The sequence below is a fragment of the Zingiber officinale genome, chromosome 2A (genome assembly GCF_018446385.1).
Source record: "Zingiber officinale cultivar Zhangliang chromosome 2A, Zo_v1.1, whole genome shotgun sequence".
NCBI lineage: Eukaryota > Viridiplantae > Streptophyta > Magnoliopsida > Zingiberales > Zingiberaceae > Zingiber > Zingiber officinale.
In genome coordinates, this window is record NC_055988.1 from 14,707,434 (window position 1) to 14,726,927 (window position 19,494).

At 44.5% G+C, this 19,494-nt stretch overlaps 3 protein-coding genes across 3 annotated transcripts; 2 read left to right on the forward strand and 1 right to left on the reverse strand.

The window, feature by feature from the left end:
* Positions 1 to 5,064: 5,064 nt before the first annotated feature.
* On the forward strand, positions 5,065 to 16,692 carry LOC122043559. The gene is made up of 12 exons (XM_042604181.1): positions 5,065 to 5,262; positions 5,905 to 7,791; positions 8,496 to 9,353; positions 10,833 to 11,651; positions 14,031 to 14,140; positions 14,626 to 15,029; positions 15,103 to 15,355; positions 15,447 to 15,557; positions 15,631 to 15,881; positions 15,961 to 16,160; positions 16,242 to 16,424; positions 16,493 to 16,692. Exons 2-12 carry the CDS (start codon positions 6,110 to 6,112, stop codon positions 16,653 to 16,655), a joined length of 5,034 nt encoding a protein of 1,677 aa, XP_042460115.1. The 5' UTR covers positions 5,065 to 5,262; positions 5,905 to 6,109; the 3' UTR covers positions 16,656 to 16,692.
* Positions 10,896 to 11,885, forward strand: LOC122040808 (dehydration-responsive element-binding protein 1F-like). The gene has a single exon (XM_042600253.1). The coding sequence runs from the start codon at positions 11,023 to 11,025 to the stop codon at positions 11,650 to 11,652; it is 630 nt and encodes a 209-aa protein (XP_042456187.1). The 5' UTR covers positions 10,896 to 11,022; the 3' UTR covers positions 11,653 to 11,885.
* Positions 16,693 to 16,822: 130 nt separating the features above from the next.
* On the reverse strand, positions 16,823 to 18,868 carry LOC122040793. Its single transcript, XM_042600228.1, has one exon. It carries the CDS (start codon positions 18,525 to 18,527, stop codon positions 16,962 to 16,964), a length of 1,566 nt encoding a protein of 521 aa, XP_042456162.1. The 5' UTR covers positions 18,528 to 18,868; the 3' UTR covers positions 16,823 to 16,961.
* Between the last annotated feature and the right edge of the window lie 626 nt (positions 18,869 to 19,494).

Consider the following 19,494-nt stretch of genomic DNA (forward strand, 5'->3'; position numbering starts at 1 on the left):
CAGACGGGCCACTGAATACATAAACGTGGAGGAGACCCAAGCGGCATGGAGGAAGGAAGCGCTGGCTGAGCATACTGCTCTCCCAAAACGACGGCCTACTACCAATCATCAACCACCCAAGGGCACCCGATTGGGAGTAGCGCAACCTCATCAGGAACCAAGAACGCATGCCATGTAGCAGCAGGTCGCCCGAGAGCTGCAAAAGGAAAGTTGTTGGCGTCGCTGTTTTGCTCCTTCCATTAGTCGGTGACGCACAACACGGGAAATTGCTACGACCTGACACCAATTTCAAGCAGATCGGCTCCTCCCGGATACCATCATCGCTCACCAACTCTAGATCGACAACATCGACGCCAGTCAGACGAGCAAAGAGAAATAGTAGAAGTAGGTGGATGAACGACGTCATCGTCCACCTCAAAGAAGAAATAACACAAGTCTTGTTGGAACTTCCGCTAAGTGGACTAGGTCCTCGGCTCTGGAAAAGGAGAACCGAAACAACGCCGCTCGAGGTGAAATGCGAATGATCGCTGGTGGATCGACCGACAGTGATTCCAATCGAGCAAGGAAGTCACACGCTCGGTGGATAGAAATACATGTTGTTAAGTGCAGCAAGTAGAAGGCTGAAGGACCTGAGATCAGTTTCGGCCCCCGAGACCTAGAGGGAGTGGAGATCCCTCACGATGACACCTTGATTATCTGGGCGGTAATAGCTAACTATACTATTCACCGAACTTTTGTTAATACAGGAAGCTCGATGAACATGATCTTTAAGAAGACGTTCGATCAGCTGCAAATCAATCGGAGCGAACTGCAGCCCATGCCAATCCCGCTCTACGGGTTCACAGGCAATGAAGTATTGTCGATTGGCTAAGCGCGGCTAGCCATATCGCTTGGAGAGGAGGCTCTTAAGAGGATAAGGACCACAAACTTCATTGTGGTAGACACGACGTCCGCCTACAATGTCATATTAGGCCGACCGACCTTGAATGAGTTCCAAGCGATAGTGTCCACTTTCTGCCAGAAGATCAAGTTTCCGATAGACAACGAGATGGAAGAAGTTAAAGGTGACCAGTTGGCTGCTCGATGGTGCTACGTCAAGATGGTCAAATCAAAAGCGAAGGCCGCATGGAAGATGCAGCGTTTGGAGGTGAACGTTATCATGGAAGAACCTCCCGTGCTGGTCTATGAGGAAAAGGAGGAGGTTCAGATCCATTCTAGCCGGTCGAAAGCCACTACATTTGTCACCGCCGACTTGATAGAGGACAAGAAGGTAGAGCTGATCACCTTCCTTAGGTAAAACCATGATGTGTTCGCCTGGTCGACACACGAGCTCCAGGGCATCTCGCCAAGCGTAGCTCAACACGAGCTTCATGTCCAACCGGATGCTCGGTTGGTGAAATAGAGGAAGAGGGACTTCAACACAGAGCAGAACCAAATCATCCGAGCGGAGATAAAAAAATTACTGGAACCAGCCGCATCCGTAAGGTGCAATTCTTGAGCTGGCTTGCCAACATTGTGCTGGTCTCCAAGTTGGGCAACAAGTGGCGAGTCTGCATCAACTTTCATGATTTGAACAAGGCCTGCCCAAAAGACTTCTATCCCATATCTTGGATAGACCAAATGGTAGACTCTATGGTGAGTTGCGAGTTGATCTGCATGCTTGGCACATACCAAGGATATCACCAAGTGTCATTCGCTCGGGAAGATCAAGGGAAGGTCAGCTTCATCACGGGGGATGGGACATAATGCTACAATGTCATGTCGTTTGGATTAAAGAACGTCAGTGCCACCTATCAAAGATTGATGAACAAGGTGTTCCGGCGGTAAATCGGTCGTAACATAGAAGTATATGTTGATGATATTTGATAAAATCTCTCTGAGCTACTGACCTCTGTGTAGATATCGAAGAAACCTATCAAACTTTAAGGGCATATGGAATCAAGCTGAATCCAAACAAGTACTTGTTCGGAGCAAGGAGTGGCCGCTTCTTGGACTATATTGTCACCGAAGAGGGGATTGAGGCGAATTCGAGCAAGGTGGAAGCATTGCAAGGCATGCCCCCGTCCCATAACTTGAAGGAGGCCTAGCTATGCGGTCTCCCTCGACGTCCTGCTGCTCCGTATTGAGCGTTGGCTGTCTTGCGTATCATCCCGATCTGGAATGGGGTTCGGCTCGAACCCATCTCCTGTTGGTCGGGGCCTGACTACCTGATTGTCTATTGAAATGATCCTCTATTCGATCCTTTGACACCTGGACGTTAATCATCTTGACTTTAACCTCCACCCTGGCAATTGACCCCGTGTCAGGTAGGCCTCCCTCCATCACTGCATCACTTCTGTATAAGTTAAAATAAGCAAACGAGATGCTAAAACATAACCTAAACAAGAGCGCCACAAATAAAAATTAGAAGATAAAGAACTAAGACGAAAAGATAATAAATCCACATTCGAAGCTGCAACTTCTAGTACTTTGAGTTGATCCAAAACACAGAGTCCTCCTTGCGTACGACGTGCCCTAATTAGCCTCTGATATCGCAGATCCTGAATATAATAATTGGATAAATAAAAAAATTAGGTATCTAGACTCACATAATTGACTAACAGAAATAAGATTTAAAGTAAAACTCAGAATATAATAAACATCAGTAAGATATAAACAAGATATAACAATTGAACCAATACTTACTCATGACATGGAGTACCATCAGTAGTCATAATAGATGATAAATTAGATGACATATGATAAATATACCAGAGTCCAAAATCCATAAGGATGAAGATATACCTGAAATATCAAACGATGACAAACCTGTATATGCGGAAGCTGACATGACAGAGTGCTGTGAAATAAGAAACTGTTAAAACTGCTCTAATATATACGGATCAGATTTCCATAAAGCATATGTACGACCAGGCATGGTCACAGAATCAATAGTGCTTAAAATAATCAAATTGTATGAATACCTTGATAAGAATAATGATCGGGCATGTTGACGATCCGTGAAAACTAGTATTAGGACGACCCATGGTCACACGAAGAATCCGAGGCAAAAATGGATATCAACGTAAAAATCAACAACAAAAGACGTCGGTGCAAAAATCGACAAAAAAGGACATCAGTGCTGAAATCGGTAAAACAGGACATCGGTGTCGAAATCGGCAGTACAAGGCATCGGCGTTGAATCAGTAAAAAAGAACATTGGTGTCGAAATCGTCAATAGCAATAAGATGCAGCAGCAACAACAAGAAGCAACAACAGGAGGTGATAGAAAAATTAGGTTAGAGAAAGAAAAACTCGTTCTGATACCATGTAGAAATTAATAAGAGGAAAACGCTAACTATATTATCAAATCCAAAAAGAATATTAGAAATACATAGTATTTACCCTTATATAGCTAAGTTAAGAAATCCTAAACCCTAAATAGAAAAGGAAAAAAAGACTAAATTATCCTAAAAACTATAAACAAATAAATATATATAATCTAGCACACCAAACTTAATATTTTCTCATTCAGCCTTTTCTCATTATATATATATATATATATATATATATATATATATATATATAATTAATTTTGATTTGTCGCTCACCTTCCATCCATGTATACCTCAATTTTTTTTGTACTTAATATTATAGTTAAATTCCTAAACCCTAAATGATTTAATCACAAACTAAAACAAAAAACAAAAAACAAAAATTGCACACCATACAGTCACACACACTTGTGCCCTAGCTATGCGATGCATAACATAACTTATATTTATATATAGACAAAAATCTGAAGGACATCCGTTTAAAATTATCTGATAGACATCTCATTTTCAATTAAAGTCAAATGAGCACCTCATTTAGCACAAACTTTTCAAAATATTCTTATATTATCTGATCATTTTGTCATGTAAAAATTAGTATGTAACTTCTACAATGTGTAAAAATTGATTGCTAGCTTCTATACAGTGTAAAATATATATGTTAGCTTCTACAATAAGCAAAATAAACTAAGTGCCTTCATCACACTTATCTAATCACAATTAACTACAATTAACCATGCAATCAGATAATATATAAAAATTAGTTGTTAGTTTCTATAACACCACTAGGTCGAGGGTATTTTTAAGACTAAATTATAGATAAAGTGCCCATTAAGGACGCCCATTTACTATTTCTCTTCATTTGAGTGAGGCTGAGTAAATTAACTTGAACATTGTGGTAAAAGAGTGTTGTCAACCCTATGGGTGCAACGCACTGATAAAATATTTAAGAGAATCAATCAGAGAATGAAATTTGAACTTTAATACAAACGAATATTCTAGAGGTCGATTGTGTATAAATTGTATTTTAAATTGATCCGATAGCCAACTTTAGATTGGAAAATCACCAACTGAACACTTGAATTATCGAAAACTCCATTGTACAGTGACCAAAAACTTCACTCCCCTCCTCACTCAATAAAGACATAATCAACCATGTTTGATCTTATCTCATACGAACAACAACGACCCATTACCTATCGAGACCAAGCTGCCCTCTAAGTCAAAAGGTCAATTATGATAATGCAAAAGCAACCATGTTCCGCGGAAGGCTAACTTAACTCCAAAGCTAATGCGGCCCCGAGTAGCGTTGCGTAGTATATCGTAGCATAGGGCTCCTTGTTACGGAAGGCTAATTTGATCGATTGCGACCTTGAGATATAAGGGTACGTCTTGTTTTTTACACCAAATCCATCATAATCATTTTCATGATCATCAAGAATTTGGCATTAGTCTACGAAATTGCATTGTGCCTCATTTCCACAATGAGAATTGAGCTCATAGGAAGAACAGCTTCTCTTAATAATACACACACGCATCACTATTAGACGTTGGAAGCCAACTCATCGGCCGGGCCCTCATGCTTCTACTGAAGGGGGGATTCTAAAAGAAATAAGATAAAACCATGGGCTAAAGTGAAATTTAACTCGGCAAAACGGTGGCCCTTTTTCGTAGTCACCCTCTTTCTTTCCGTAATTATATCTTACGGTCGTTTTTTTGTTTTTGTTCTTTTTCTATCGTCCGAGCTCTTCCTCGTGAATCGTGATGCCACATTTCGTTCCTGCCGCAGCTCTGCGGCCGCTTTCTCCCCCTCCTCCCCCTCCTCCTCCCTCCTCTCCGCCTCCTAAACCCTAACCCTAATCTCCGACCTCGCTTCTCTCCTCCAGTGAGATAAGGGGATTTGTCCGTCGATCTGGACCGGCGAGGGGCGTTGGCGGTGGATCTTTTCACGGTACGGCTGCTAATTCTTGTTCTTCCTTGACCCACGGCGGTTAACTCCTGAGCGACTCTAACTTGTTTCGCTGTGCGATTTGGTTTGGGAGATGTCTTTTCTGTCTCGGTCGTTTTCTACTCGATTTAATGATAGTGCCAGTGGGCGATTTGAACGGTTGTTTTTGCTCAACCATTTCTTTTTATTAGGATTTTATTTTTGTGTTCGACGGTGAGTTCCGTGTGTTGCCATGATTAAACTTGTCTCGGAAAGGCAGAAATGGGAACGGGTTGATTTTCCGTGTGGTGAGTCATCAGGTTGATCTTCTGAATCTGTGCTTTCAAATTTTTGAGCTACAGTTGGAGGACTATATAGAGAAGAACGTTAAATCTTTATTTTTCTATTACGAAAGACTTTTATGGGAGGGTTTTTCAGTTAGTTTGGTAGAGCGGTAAGTATGTGTCGTGCTCATATTTTGGTCTAGAAGAAAAAAAAAAGTTATCGGTAGCTCTATCTGAAGATATTTTGGTTGGATTTTTCTCATTTTGGGTAAAACATGCAAATGATTTTGGCTTCTTCATGTTCTTGATGGCATTTGGTTTACTATGTAAACTTGTGGTTGAAAGAATACTATTCATATAATCAGTTTTATTTCTGTCGCAGGATCATGGTTGGTAGTGATTTGGGGAAGGCATTAGTGGAAGTTGTTTAAGTTAGATAATAAATATTGTCATGGAATGAAGGCAACTTTTGTCTCTTATTTTATTGCTCCATTTCCATTTGATGGTTCTTTGAGAGATGGGATAGTCACTTCATATCTAGTGTTGTTAGGGTAGATTCTCAGATTCAATTCAGTCATTACCTATCAATGGGCTCAACTAGTGGCATTTCTGAGATTGTCGAAGGCGATGACTTGCCAAACTTGGATAGTTACTTTGGCGGATCGAAGACTTTACGAATTAAACTCCAACCAAATCTGCAAGATGGTAAATACGTGGATGTTGACGACAACATTGAAAAGTTATTGAGGACAATCGATCGCAGGACTTCATCCAGGATTCTTGGTCCTACAAGTCATCCAGCTGTTGATTTGGTGCGGAAGAATGCTATGAAGAAGCCAGTTGAAGCTGGAGTATCTAGATCGTCAGGAATAGGGATATCAGAATCTGTCACTTTAAAACAAGCCTTGAGAAAGCTATGCATTACCCAGGCATCAGAGATGGCTGCTATGAAGAGAATGTCGAAATCCATTAGCTTATCTAGAACTTCTGAGGCTGGGACAATCAAAAGGCTTTATGCATCTGTGGTGGTTCAATCAAGTGACTCTGCTCTCTCTCTAAAAGAAAAGAGAAATTTAGTTGAAATATCCATCTTGCCTGATAAAGCCTCAAGAGATTTATCAAGAAAGACAATTGTATTTGGTCAAGGCAAAAATGCAGAATTGTCTACTCCGAGCACTGTTTCATCTCCTCTTTCTGCTGTACCTACACCCAAGTTAACTAAGATTAGAATCCAAGATGTAATTAAACACACATCAGAAGGGTCCCGTGATAATCAATCAACTGCAGTTGAGATGGAGAAGAAAGGGAGATCATTTTCAAGAGCAACCAAATCTAGCTCAAGGCCAGTCGCTGCTTCGTGCAAGACTGTAGTGAACCCACATTCAAACAAGCCAGTGCATCTGAACAAGAATGTCAGAAAGAAAGGAAAGTCTGAATCAGCATCAGCATCAAATAAATCCATCAAACACGGTGATGTGAACAGAAGTTGTGCAACTTCATCTGCTGCTAAACCTTCTTGCTCCAAGGAGCCTGCCACTCCTTCATGTACTACGCCTACTACCAAATTGTGTCGTCCAAAGGAACATGTCACCCCTCCATGCAGCATACCTGTGACCAAATCGTTTCCTAAAGAACTTGTCACTCCTGCATCTAGCACTATGAAACATGCTGCTGCAGTTAGTGCAGAAAGCAAAACACTTTCTAGCCTAAATATCCATGGCAGCAGCAAGGCCATCAGTGCAAAATCAAGTGAATTCTCTAGACCTAGAGAAAAGGGTGAATGCTCTCACAGTTCAAAAAGCAGCATTGGGGATTATAGTAGCAACACCAGTATCAGTGAAGAAAGTCATCTGAGCATTGCTAGTGGCAAAGGATGTAGGCCTCACATGTCAAAGGATGCAAGATGGATAGCAATCCGGCACAACTTAATCCAACCAGGAAGCTTAGGCTTAAAGAATTTTAAGCTTCTCAAAAGACTTGGTTGTGGAGATATTGGAACGGTTTATCTTGCAGAGTTGGTTGATTCGGACTGCTTGTTTGCATTGAAAGTCATGGATATTGATTTCCTGGTTAGCAGGAAAAAGATGCTGAGAGCACAAACCGAAAGAGAGATATTACAAATGTTAGATCATCCCTTCCTTCCAACCCTCTTTGCTCATTTTACGACAGATAACCTTTCATGTTTAGTCATGGAGTATTGCCCAGGTGGTGACCTACATGTGCTTCGACAGAAGCAATCTGGCAAGAGTTTTTGTGAGCCAGCTGCCAGGTACATTAGAAAATTAGTTTTTATTTAGCTGGATTATGGCGCCTTAGGAAGCATTTGTTGTTGTTGTTAAATTCCGTCTTTCAAGTCCCATCCAATCCATGATACTCAAATTATATTCCTCTGGAGTTGCTATTTTACTGCATGTGCTAAAGTAGAAAATGGAAATGGACTTCTTTCATAATTTAAGCAGTTAATAGGTCAAATATATATATTCTGATAGCATGACATCCAGTTGATGCTGGTTCACTATGTCACTTTTACTGTTTATTCCAGATGAGCAAGCTAATTGAGAGAATTGTATTTGTTACTCTAAATTTCATTTCAAAGTGAGGGAGAGTGCAATATTTTCAAGGTGCAAAATAATTCAAGAGAATCTTCAGATGAAAGAGATTAGACTACCTAGAGATGTGCAATATCCTTTGCTGGTTTCTTGTTCCACCTAAATGTTATGTTTCTTAATAATTGAGATTTAGAATTAGGTTTTAGATATGAGAATTATTGATTTATGATTAACTAAAGTTTAAATGAAACACATTGTACATAAGTTTTGATAGTGCCTGTCAGAGATTCCCGTACCCATATGTGTATTCCAGCTCTGGCTGTAACAAAATTATGTTTACTTCTTTCTTTATAGAGTTTCATATATGTTGGCCGGTTACTATGATGTTCGGTCACAAACTAATTGTTAGCTATGGCTTCTGCAGGTTTTATGTCGCAGAAATCCTCCTTGCATTGGAGTACCTACATATGCAAGGCGTTATATACCGGGATCTCAAACCAGAGAACATTTTGGTTCGTGAAGATGGCCATATCATGCTTTCTGATTTTGACTTGTCTCTCAGATGCTCAGTAAGCCCGATCCTTCTCAGATCATCATCATCAGGCACAGAAGAATCATCCAAGAAACACTCAGGGCCTTGTGCTGAAAATAATTGCATTGATCCTCTTTGTCTTCAACCATCATGGGTTCAAGTTTCTTGTTTCACACCCCGTTTGGTATCCTCTTCAGAAGGTAAAGCAAGGAAGCAAAGATCTGAAGTCAGTGGGCAGGTCAGGCCACTTCCCCAGCTTGTGGTGGAACCCACGGATGCACGTTCCAACTCATTTGTGGGGACCCATGAGTACTTGGCGCCTGAGATCATCAGAGGAGATGGACATGGAAGTGCTGTTGATTGGTGGACCTATGGGATCTTATTGTATGAACTACTTTTTGGTAGAACACCATTCAAGGGACCTGGAAATGATGAAACATTGATGAATGTGATTTCACAGAGCTTGAAATTTCCTGAGAATCCATATGTCAGCTCTCACGCTAGGGATTTGATCAGAGGGCTGCTAGTAAAAGAGCCAGAGCATAGATTGGGATCAGTGAAAGGTGCTGCCGAGATTAAGCTGCACCCCTTCTTCGAGGGATTAAATTGGGCTCTAATACGATGTGCTGCACCTCCTGAGACACCAAGAAGTCATGACATTGGCACTCCTGTGGTGTTTCGCAAGAAAAAAGAAGGTAAGTGTCTTGATTTTAGGACAAATGGAGAGGATGTGGAATTTGAGCTCTTTTAGTGATATACATTATGTGGAAGAGTGTAATAGGCTTGGTCGTGGTGTCCTTAATTTCCTACCTATTGTGACCATATAGTACTTGTAAATGTAGGCTTAAATTTCCATTCCTTGTTAATAACGAGAATATGATTCAGAAGAAATAACCTCTTGTAGCTTCTAATTCTCATTTTGATTTCTTCACCCAAGCCAACTAAAGCTGGGCGGATATGTTTGGCACCACTAAGTGTGTTCTCTCTATATATATCCTGTTTGTCCGCAACCGGAATCTTATTGTATTAACACTAGCTATATGTTTCAAGTTCAGTCGACTACAGGATCAGAGAACAGACACACCCTTCTATATTCTGGAAGGAGGTTTAGGGTTGTGGATTAATCATCATAATTTCAACAAATGCGATTCTTTTGTAGTTGATTATGGACATTGGCCTCTAGCTTGATGATTAAAATTTTTGTGCTGATAATATTCGTAGTGGTAAAAGGTGAATACGTTCGTCTTCAGCGTTCTTATCAATTTATCTTAAGATCAACATGTCCGGCTATTAACTTTTAAAATTTTTCAGTTGACAATATTTATATGGCAAAAGGCGAAATCGTTCGCCCCCAGCGCCCCCGCCGCACCCGACCCAAGGCCATCACGAGGGAGGTAAATCATAGCATCCTGAGCGAGCATGTGGCAGATGGGATGAGTTGCACAGGGACCAGGGATTTACGCCCTGACTACCCCGAGTTTCGACCTCGCGACCTCATGTGACAAGCATTCCATCACATACCAACTCGGATGACCTATGGGGTCCAGTTGACAATATTCATGTTTCTTGTTTGGGTTGACAAATGTAGCTTGGACTTTCTAATAATGAACCATTTAATTATTTTCTATTGTTTCTACTTTTGTTAAATTGGCTAGAGAGTACAGAGTTATTATTCTCAACGAAGATATATCTTGTTAACAAAATTCTCTTTTAGACTTCCACCACTATTGATTATAAATTGAATTATGATCTTGAGATGATCTAATTAGACTAGTGTATGAGATATTATTAATTTAAGATCTAAAGTTTTAATTTTAATATAGCAAAGGCTCTCATATTTTTTTCATTTTTTTCATAGGTCAATCACTGTTTCTAAAATATAATAGTTACTCATAATTCATATTCTGACGAGATAAATTGACAGGACGATAAGAACGGGCACAGTAGTTTTGCCGACCTATCAAATGACATGTCAGGGCGACTCACCTTTTTCTACCCTTTATCGTTTTCTATTATTTTTTTTATTTCTCTGGGACCGAACGAACTCCCAACAGGGGGAATCACGAACCCGTCGCAAGACACGTAGTCTCCCAAGCGACAGATTTCACGTGGCCGATGGCGGCGACGGCGGCGGCGGCGTGATCTCAGCGTCGCGTGAGATGGTTTCCGTTTCCGTCCTTGCTTAACCCAGCCTAATTTTTTATTTATCCAAAAACGTTTTCTTTTTAGTTTCCACGCCTTTTCCTTTGAATCTTGGGTTGACCTGGTCCGCGCGCGTCAACTCCGCGGTGGTCAGGTTGCCTCCGCCGCATACGATGCGTCGTACACAGTCCGCGCTGCGCCCTCGATTTATAGCCCGCACACTCTTTTTACTCTGCGCCTCAATCGCTCCTGCTCCTCCTCCTCCTCCTCTTCTTGCATGCTCATGGACGTCGACGACTGCTCCTCCTCTTCTTCGCCGTCGTCCTCTTCCTCCTCTTCTTCCGCCAGACCTTTCGCCCCCTCGCCGAAGCGCAAGGACGGGCGGAAGAAGTTCCGGGAGACGCGCCACCCGGTGTACCACGGCGTGCGCTCGCGTGGCGGCGGCAGGAAGTGGGTGTCGGAGGTGCGCGAGCCGCGGAAGAAGACCCGCATCTGGCTCGGCACCTTCCCCAACCCGGAGATGGCCGCCCGGGCCCACGACGTCGCCGCCATCGCCCTCCGCGGGCCCGACTCCGCCCGCCTCAACTTCCCCGACTCCGCTGCGTCGCTGCCTCGGGCGCGCTCCGCCGCGCCCGAGGACGTCCGCCGCGCAGCGGCAGAGGCAGCCGGTATGACGGCGGGCGCGGCCGTCGACCGCTCTCCGCAATCGTCGTCGGCCGCGGCTCCGACGCAGGTGTTCGTGGACGAGGAGGCGGTGTTCAACCTGCCTGGGTTGCTGGAGGACATGGCGAGGGGGATGCTGGTGACGCCGCCGGCGATGCACAGGGCGTTCGATTGGGAGACAGTGGAGCTGGAGGACGACGGTTACGTGGCCGGTGACGTCATCTCCCTTTGGACAATGGATTAGTTAATTAGTAAATTTTTTGGGGGTCAAAATGAAAATGACACCCTTTATTTCATTTCATTTCATTTTTCTTCCTTAATTGGTTAATTAGTAATTATTTTTTATCCATTCAAATGTAATCTTTTTTTTGTCTGTTTGAGATTAATTTTTTTCTCAAAGTCCCAATGAAAATGTGTAATAATATTTACTGATGTAGTTATTCACTTTATAAGTTTGAGAAAGTATAAGTTACAATATTTGTTTATGTGTAAATATCCTCACGTGTAAATATTTATTGATAGATCAATTAGAGAAAGTGCAAGATTTATAGCTTAGTTTAAGTGGAGAGAACTAAATTTTCACATATAGATACTAGAGAGCTAGGACTAGCAAAAGAGAGACAAAAAATTAAATTAAATATTTGTTGATTTATTAGTAAAAAAAATAAAAATCTAAGTCCCTAAGAAAGGCTAGAGGCTATCCTTAGAGGATGGACCCACTCTCGAAGTGGAATAAAAGTAAGCACTCAGGCCCATGATAAGTGAGCTTAGACAGGATCCAAGGAAATGTTAATTTGGTTAACTATTTTCAATCCTTTATATGATCGTGCTACTGCATAAGAATTGCTAGTTAGAGAATGACAGCCGGGTTAATTGGTCAATTTTTGATAGACGTATGTTCTACAGAAAAAATTATTTCTCACCCTCTAATAGAGACATCCTTATCTTCATTGTTAATGGAAAAATCATATATATATATATATTCCACATATTGGCTGTCTACTCATCTCCATATGAGGTATCGAAGTTGAGATATCAAATAATACTGTCCATGATCTCTGTCTATTCTATCCGTGGCTCAGTATTATCATTGTCCAAGCTCTGTCCTGCATCCTCTATCAGTGGCAAAAAAACGATTCGCTCTTCCCAGTGCCTCGCCAACACATTCCTAGGGCAACTCAGAGGAGGTAAATCACGGGTGGTTACTAGCCATTAGTGAAGTGGTCAAGGCATGGGGGAAGACATATTTGGACGTGTCGAGTTTTGACCCCATGACATATGTGGTAACACCCCGTGCCTTAATCACAGCACCATCCCAAGAGAACTCTTCTTCTCTCTTCTTTGATTGCATGTAAGGTAGTACTGATTTATAAAAATCAGTACCATCTTGGTGCTGACACCACCAAACCAACATCATTCACCTTAATACTGGTTTGTAAAAATCAAAGTGTAAAAATTAATATTAAGGTGGTGTTGATAGTGATGGCACTACTAAAGGCATCTCCAATTATTAGAATTTTACAAAAAAAAAAATTTATTTTTTATGATTCCAATATATCATATCATGCTACATCAACATTCTAAAAACCTAACGAAACATCTCCAATAGTTAAAGTTTTAAATGATTTTTGTGTGATCAAATTCATTACATGTAATTGCATGACTACATACATATTAGTCCCCTCGGATGGGTCTAATGGCTAGCACATGAGGTGTTGCCACCAATGAGGTCTGGGGTTTGAATCTCGGCAAAGCCGAAGTAAATGCCTCCCCTTATGTACTAATCACTATTCCAAAGACTAGTAGCCGCCCGTGATTTACTTCCTCCGTGTTGGCCCTGGGACGGGTTGGTGGGGGCGCTGAGGGCGAGCGTATTCACCTTTTGCCACCAATGACTACATGTATATTACATCAATTTCAAAATAAAAAAATAACTTTGATATTTCACTATTGCTCTTGAACTATAAATTTCAAACCTTGTATCTATAATGATTAGAATTTTTTTTTAACTTTTTCATTTCACAAATGCCTTTAAAAATCTTAGATTGAAAATGCTCTAAACTAACATCATCCATCTTGGCGCTGATTTGTAAAAACCACCTTTACAAACCAGCTCATTGGTGCTAGTTTGTAGGTATTGGTTTATAGAAACTAGCACTAGCATTAGTATCAGTAGGGTGGATGTTGCTGATTTAGTTATGCCAGTACCTACTATCTTGATGCTTATTTATATAAATCATATAAATCAACACCAAGATGATACTAATACCACCGGCACCGCATTGAGAAAAACCAAATTGATCCCTACAAATATGGTCCGGTGGTAAAAAATATTTAGAGAAATAATTAAGGGTATCACAGTTTCAATTTCAATATGGATGACAATTTTAAAATTTACATTAGACTCCAAAGTTACCTAGGTAAATCTAGAAATTCAATCAATCTAATTTCAAAAATAAAAAAAAAGGTTCGAACTGCAGAGCCTTTTAACTCGCTTAAGAGAGACTTTAAAGTTATTAGGCCAATTGTCAATTAAAAAAATAATTAAAAAAAAAAAAAAACTTTGCTCAACCAGGTTCTGAACCACAAAGTTGGAGATTGATTGCACTTCACCGGCATCAGCGAGGTTGTTGGTTGCAGCGTTAGCAACTGTAGGACTCCAGCGCACTCCATCAATGGCAGCGCCGAGATTTACACCGAGCTAGCCATATTCTTCCTCCTCGCTGTTGGAGGTAGGTGACGTATTAAGCTGGCGCTGTTTATTTCCGGAACGTGGTTACAACCTCTCGGTCGAGCCTCTTCATGGTCCTGCCATTTCTCCTCCTCGCTCCTCCCTCCCTCACTCGCTGGCGTAGGCGGCTGTTCCTTCTGTCGCCCGCTCTCTCCTCGACACCTCACGTTGGGTTAACAAGACGCGAAGTTACGTTCATGGCAGAATCCGGCGACTGAAGAAGAGGATAAACACGAAGCCGCACTCTCGCACCTCTCACGTGCTCTTGTTTGCTGTTGGTTGGTGATTCTCTTTTTGTCTTTGTGGTTTTGGGCGAGGGACGGAGATCGAATGCTAAAGCTGCGTGTCCCCTTGGCGAATCTTGAATTCTTAATCTTTTTCTTAGAATTCATAGATAGATCCATGGCGATGCCATTGATTTCCGCTTTATAAATACCGGCGGTGCTCTGGTTTATCTTCAGGCGAGCGTCGATTGATTTTGCATTTGTTTGGTCGAAATGGAGAGGCGGGAGGCCGTGGCGGCGCATGTGGCGACGGTTTGGCGGGTGATCAAGGCGCCGGTGGTGGTTCCGCTGCTGCAGGCCGCGGTGGCGGTCTGTCTGGCGATGTCGGCGATGCTGGTCGTAGAGAAAGCGTACATGGCCGTCGTCTTCGTGCTCATCAAGGCGACGGGCCGCCGGCCGGAGAAGCAGTATAAGTGGGAGCCCATGCGCGACGACGACGTCGAGCTCGGCGGCTCGGCCTCCTACCCCACCGTGCTCGTCCAAATCCCGATGTTCAACGAGAAGGAGGTGTACAATCTGTCCATCGGCGCGGCCTGCGGCCTCTCCTGGCCCGCCGACCGCATCATCATCCAAGTGCTCGACGATTCCACCGACCCACTCGTCAAGGTAATTTACTGAATCGAAGACTAGTTAACTAGCCTCAATGAGTAGGATTGATCGAGCGTCGTCGGGATCGCAGGAATTGGTGGCGGCGGAGTGCCGGCGGTGGGCGAGCAAGGGCGTGAACATAAACTACGAGATCAGGGACAACCGGAACGGGTACAAGGCCGGCGCGCTCAAGGAGGGCATGAAGCGGAGCTACGTCAAGCACTGCGACTACGTCGTCATCTTTGACGCCGACTTCCAGCCGGAGCCCGACTTCCTCTGCCGCGCCGTCCCTTTCCTCCTCCACAATCCTGACGTCGCGCTCGTCCAAGCTCGTTGGAAATTCGGTAGCTAATTTAACAATCGATCAGCATTGTCACGGAGACAGAAAACAAACAAACAAACAAAAAAAGTTAACTTGATTCATCGACTCTGCAGTGAATTCAGATGAATGCTTGTTGACGAGGATGCAGGAGATATCGCTCGACTACCACTTCACGGTGGAGCAGGAAGTTGGATCTTCCACCCACGCTTTCTTCGGCTTCAACGGCAAGCCTTCCACCTCTCTAATCTCAATAATTTCAAGGATAATTTAACTCCCAATTACATCACCGGCGTTCAGGGACCGCCGGAATATGGAGAATAGCAGCTCTCGACGAAGCCGGAGGTTGGAAGGATCGAACCACAGTAGAGGACATGGATTTGGCTGTTCGAGCGAGCCTCAAAGGCTGGAAGTTCATCTTCCTCGGAGATCTCAAGGTTCAGAACGAGCTGCCGAGTACCTTCAAGGCCTATCGCTATCAGCAACACCGCTGGTCTTGCGGCCCTGCAAATCTCTTCAGAAAAATGCTGATGGAAATAGCCAGTAACAAGGTCAGTAGTTCTCAATCTCCTCTCTCAAATTAACACTGATCCATCGAGCTTGTTAATTTATTTCTCCGTTGCAATTCAGAAAGTCACTCTCTGGAAGAAAGTTCACTTGATCTACAGTTTCTTCTTCGTCCGGAAGGTCATAGCTCACGTCGTCACCTTCATCTTCTTCTGCGTCATCATCCCCGCCACTGTCTTAGTTCCTGAGGTGGAAATACCGAAATGGGGCGCAATCTACATCCCTTCGATCATCACTATTCTCAACGTCGTCGGATCCCCTCGGTATATATATAACCAATCAATCAATCAATTCGTTACTGAATTAACTCCTCGTTTATTTCCTCAATCATCGAGCTGTTTCAGGTCCCTTCACTTGCTCGTGTTTTGGATCTTGTTCGAGAACGTCATGTCGTTGCACAGGACGAAAGCGACCTTCATTGGGCTGCTGGAAGCTGGGAGAGTGAACGAATGGGTAGTCACTGAGAAGCTCGGAGTGGCCATGAAGAGTAAAGCAGCAAAGAAGCCAAGAACCAGAATTGGTGAAAGGTACCAGAATCATACATAGATGCATCTTCTTCTTCGATGGATCCTTGACATTTCTCGGTTGAAACCAGGATGCATCTCTTGGAGATATGGACAGGGGCGTACCTCGTCTTCTGTGGGTGTTGCGACGTGGCGTTCGGCAGGAACCACTTCTACATCTTCCTCTTCCTCCAGGCACTCGCCTTCTTTGTAGTTGGCTTCGGTTATGTTGGCATCTGCGTTCCAAGCTCCTAGGAGGCCGCAGTAGAATCATTGTGTGAATAGTTAGAACAAGAAAGAATGAATCAGTAGTTCTTCTTGTTTTGGTCAATCTTTTGGAGGAGATGTTGAAGACGATGACACTCGAGAGAAGAATCGGGCTGTTGTTGTAATAATTTAACGGCTAGTTTTCAACAAAGTAATAATCGAATACAAAACTAAATTGTTCAGATTTGCTTTGACTGATAAGGATTACAGAGTAAAAGATGAAGATTTTTTCCCTTTTTCTTGGAGATGAGTGACTGTAAAGATCGTCGTCAAATGGTTTGATAAAGTCGATCTTTAGGCGGCGGTGGAAGGAAGGTGATCTGCATTGGAGAAGCCGCCGCCGGCTTGAATCAGCTCTAGCTCCTTTTGGCGGAGCAGCAGCAGCATGCGGTCGTTCTCGAGGCGGCGGCGATCGTTCTCCAGCTTCGAGCGCTCCATCTCGCGCTCTTTGTTGGTGCAGAAGCGGAGCCAATTGAAGCGCTGCCGCTCGAGCTGGAAGGCGCGGCAACGGTATGCCACCCGTTGCTCCTCTAGCTCCGCCACCTTCTTCTGCAGCCACTGCTGCAGCTGATGCTCCCCTCCGCCGCCGTCGCCGGACGGCATGGCGGCCATCAGCTCCGACTGCAGCTGCTGCATTGCGCCGGACTGCGACGAGAGAGTTAGAGAAAGCGACGGAGAAGCCGACATTTGGGATGACACCCTCCGCTTCTTTCTCCCCGGCGACACCAACTCCTTGCTGTCCACGTCCTCCTCTCCCTCCTCGTGCTTGTGCTGCGGGTGATGGCGGCGCTTGGTGCGGTGCCCCTCTTCCAAATAGTCCTTGTCCGCGTAGTCACTGTCGCCGAAATCCTCCTCGTCGTCGCTGTCGACGTCGTCGTCGTCGTCCACTTCTTCATCCATCATCATTCCTTCTTCGTCAGCGGCGACCGGCGCCGCCATGGCTCGGCTAGAGACCGCGCCTTTCGCGTCGGAGCGGCTACACTGAGAGTGGTGGGAACAGAGTTGTTGTTGTTGTTGCTGCTGCTGCTGCTGCTGCTGAGGATTCTGATGTGACGGCGGGGGCACTTGCTGAGGAAGGGGCGCGGCGGCAGAGACGCAGGAGCCACCGCCTCCGGCGTGGTGGTAGGCGCACATTTCGCGGAAGAAGAGGTGTTTGGAATTGAGGAGCTTGCGCGCCTCCTGCTTGGCCTTGGGCGAGAGGTGGTCCATGGTGTCGAGCAGAGCCCGGTTCTCCACCACCCGGCAGGCGGTGCCCTTTCCAAGCAAGTCGTTCACCCGCTTGTACCGCTTGTTGAGGTCGTTGAACTTGTCCTCGCACTGCTGCGGCGACACCGAAAACCCCGTCTCCATCATCGCCCGAGACACCGACTTCCACTTCCCCTTCTTCTGCAACAGCGCCGTAGTCGCCGCCGCCCCCTCCCCCGCCTTACTCTTCCCCTTGCCCTCCGCCACATGCTGCAGCTCACCCTCAGCTCCGCCGCCGCTGCCGTCGTCGCCGACGCGATACACTACCTTGATGAGCAATCTCACCATGCTGTCCGTCCACTTCATCCTCTGCCACGGAGACGCTGCCGGCGCCGGTTGCGTCAACGACCGCAGTGCCGCCTGGTCATCCGCCGGTTCAGCCTCCCCGTACGAGCCCGGCTGCTGCTTGGTCCGCACGAACGTGGGTACGTTCTGGCCGTGACGGCCAAACGGGTAATGTTCTCCCACGTCGCCGGCGGCCTGGAAAGGCAGCATGTGGCGCGCCTGCTGCTGCATCTGCTGTTGATGCGGAGGCAGCGCCACGTCCAACCCGAGCAAACCCCCAGAGCCCATCTGCAACATCCCCCTCGGCATCCCATTTCCTCCATGATCCATCCTCTCTCTCTCTCCGTCAGCTTCACTCTATCTTCTAATCCGTCAGCTCTTAATTCGTGCCCTTGGCCGAAGAAACCCGATTAAAAGGAAAACCGTAGACGAATCAAGCTAACACGAGCTAACGTGGGTTGATATCTCTCTCGTCAGCGTCCTGCTCCTGGGCGTGGAGCTGCGAGTGCCGCCGGTTTCGGCAAAGCATGGCGGAAGGAAACACGGGCCCAGCTGCATGTTTTCCGCCTTCCTGTGGGTCGAAAACCAGCGGCCCTTTGCGTGCGTCGTACAGCGAACAGGCGGCGGCCTCTCGGTCTGAGTTTCGTGTTTGTGGGAGGCGGACGAGGGAGCCTCAGGGTGCGAGGAGGAGGTCGGGTGGGCCCGGAGGGAGGAGGAGAAGTTGCTGTCGCCCACGGTTTTGGTTTTGGTTTTGGTTTTGGTCGGGGTTTAGGAATCCACAGGTTGCAGAAGGGGTTTTGATTCGACGCGCTGGATTCCACGGCCTTTTAAAAAAAACGTATAAATGGTCCGGCCTATAGGCCCTATACACATATGGCAAAAGTTAATACACTAATCATAGTGCTCCCGTCAATCTATCTCAATCAATACAAAAAAATAAATCATAATGACTAAAAAATTAAGTGATAGGTGATGTAAGTTTACACATGTTATGAGAATTTACATCCCCCACCTCAAGATTTTATCCTAAGAGCTCATATGACAATCAACCTGTCATTTACCAAATTAGATAAGCCCGTGGGGGGCAACCTACTTATACACAAGTTTAGAAAAAGCGATTGTCATCATCTCAGTGCCCTCAATAATCCATCCTAAGATCAATACAGAGAAGATGAATTATCCTATCTGTACACAAGATACTGTCTAAGTGGGATACTATTGTACATATAGAATCAAATTATTTATCATTCTCGATCTATCGCTAAAATAATGACTTCACTTTTATCATGGATGAATA

Excerpts from the sequence above, each read along its gene's own strand:
- LOC122043559 (XM_042604181.1), top strand. The coding sequence starts at position 6,110 with ATGGGCTCAACTAGTGGCATTTCTGAGATTGTCGAAGGCGATGACTTG. Across the intron at positions 14,141-14,625 it reads CTTCCTCCTCGCTGTTGGAG|GTTTGGTCGAAATGGAGAGG; the intron begins GTAGGTGACGTA and ends GATTTTGCATTT. Across the intron at positions 16,425-16,492 it reads AGAACCAGAATTGGTGAAAG|GATGCATCTCTTGGAGATAT; the intron begins GTACCAGAATCA and ends GGTTGAAACCAG.
- LOC122040808 (XM_042600253.1), top strand. The coding sequence starts at position 11,023 with ATGCTCATGGACGTCGACGACTGCTCCTCCTCTTCTTCGCCGTCGTCC.
- LOC122040793 (XM_042600228.1), bottom strand. The coding sequence starts at position 18,527 with ATGGATCATGGAGGAAATGGGATGCCGAGGGGGATGTTGCAGATGGGC.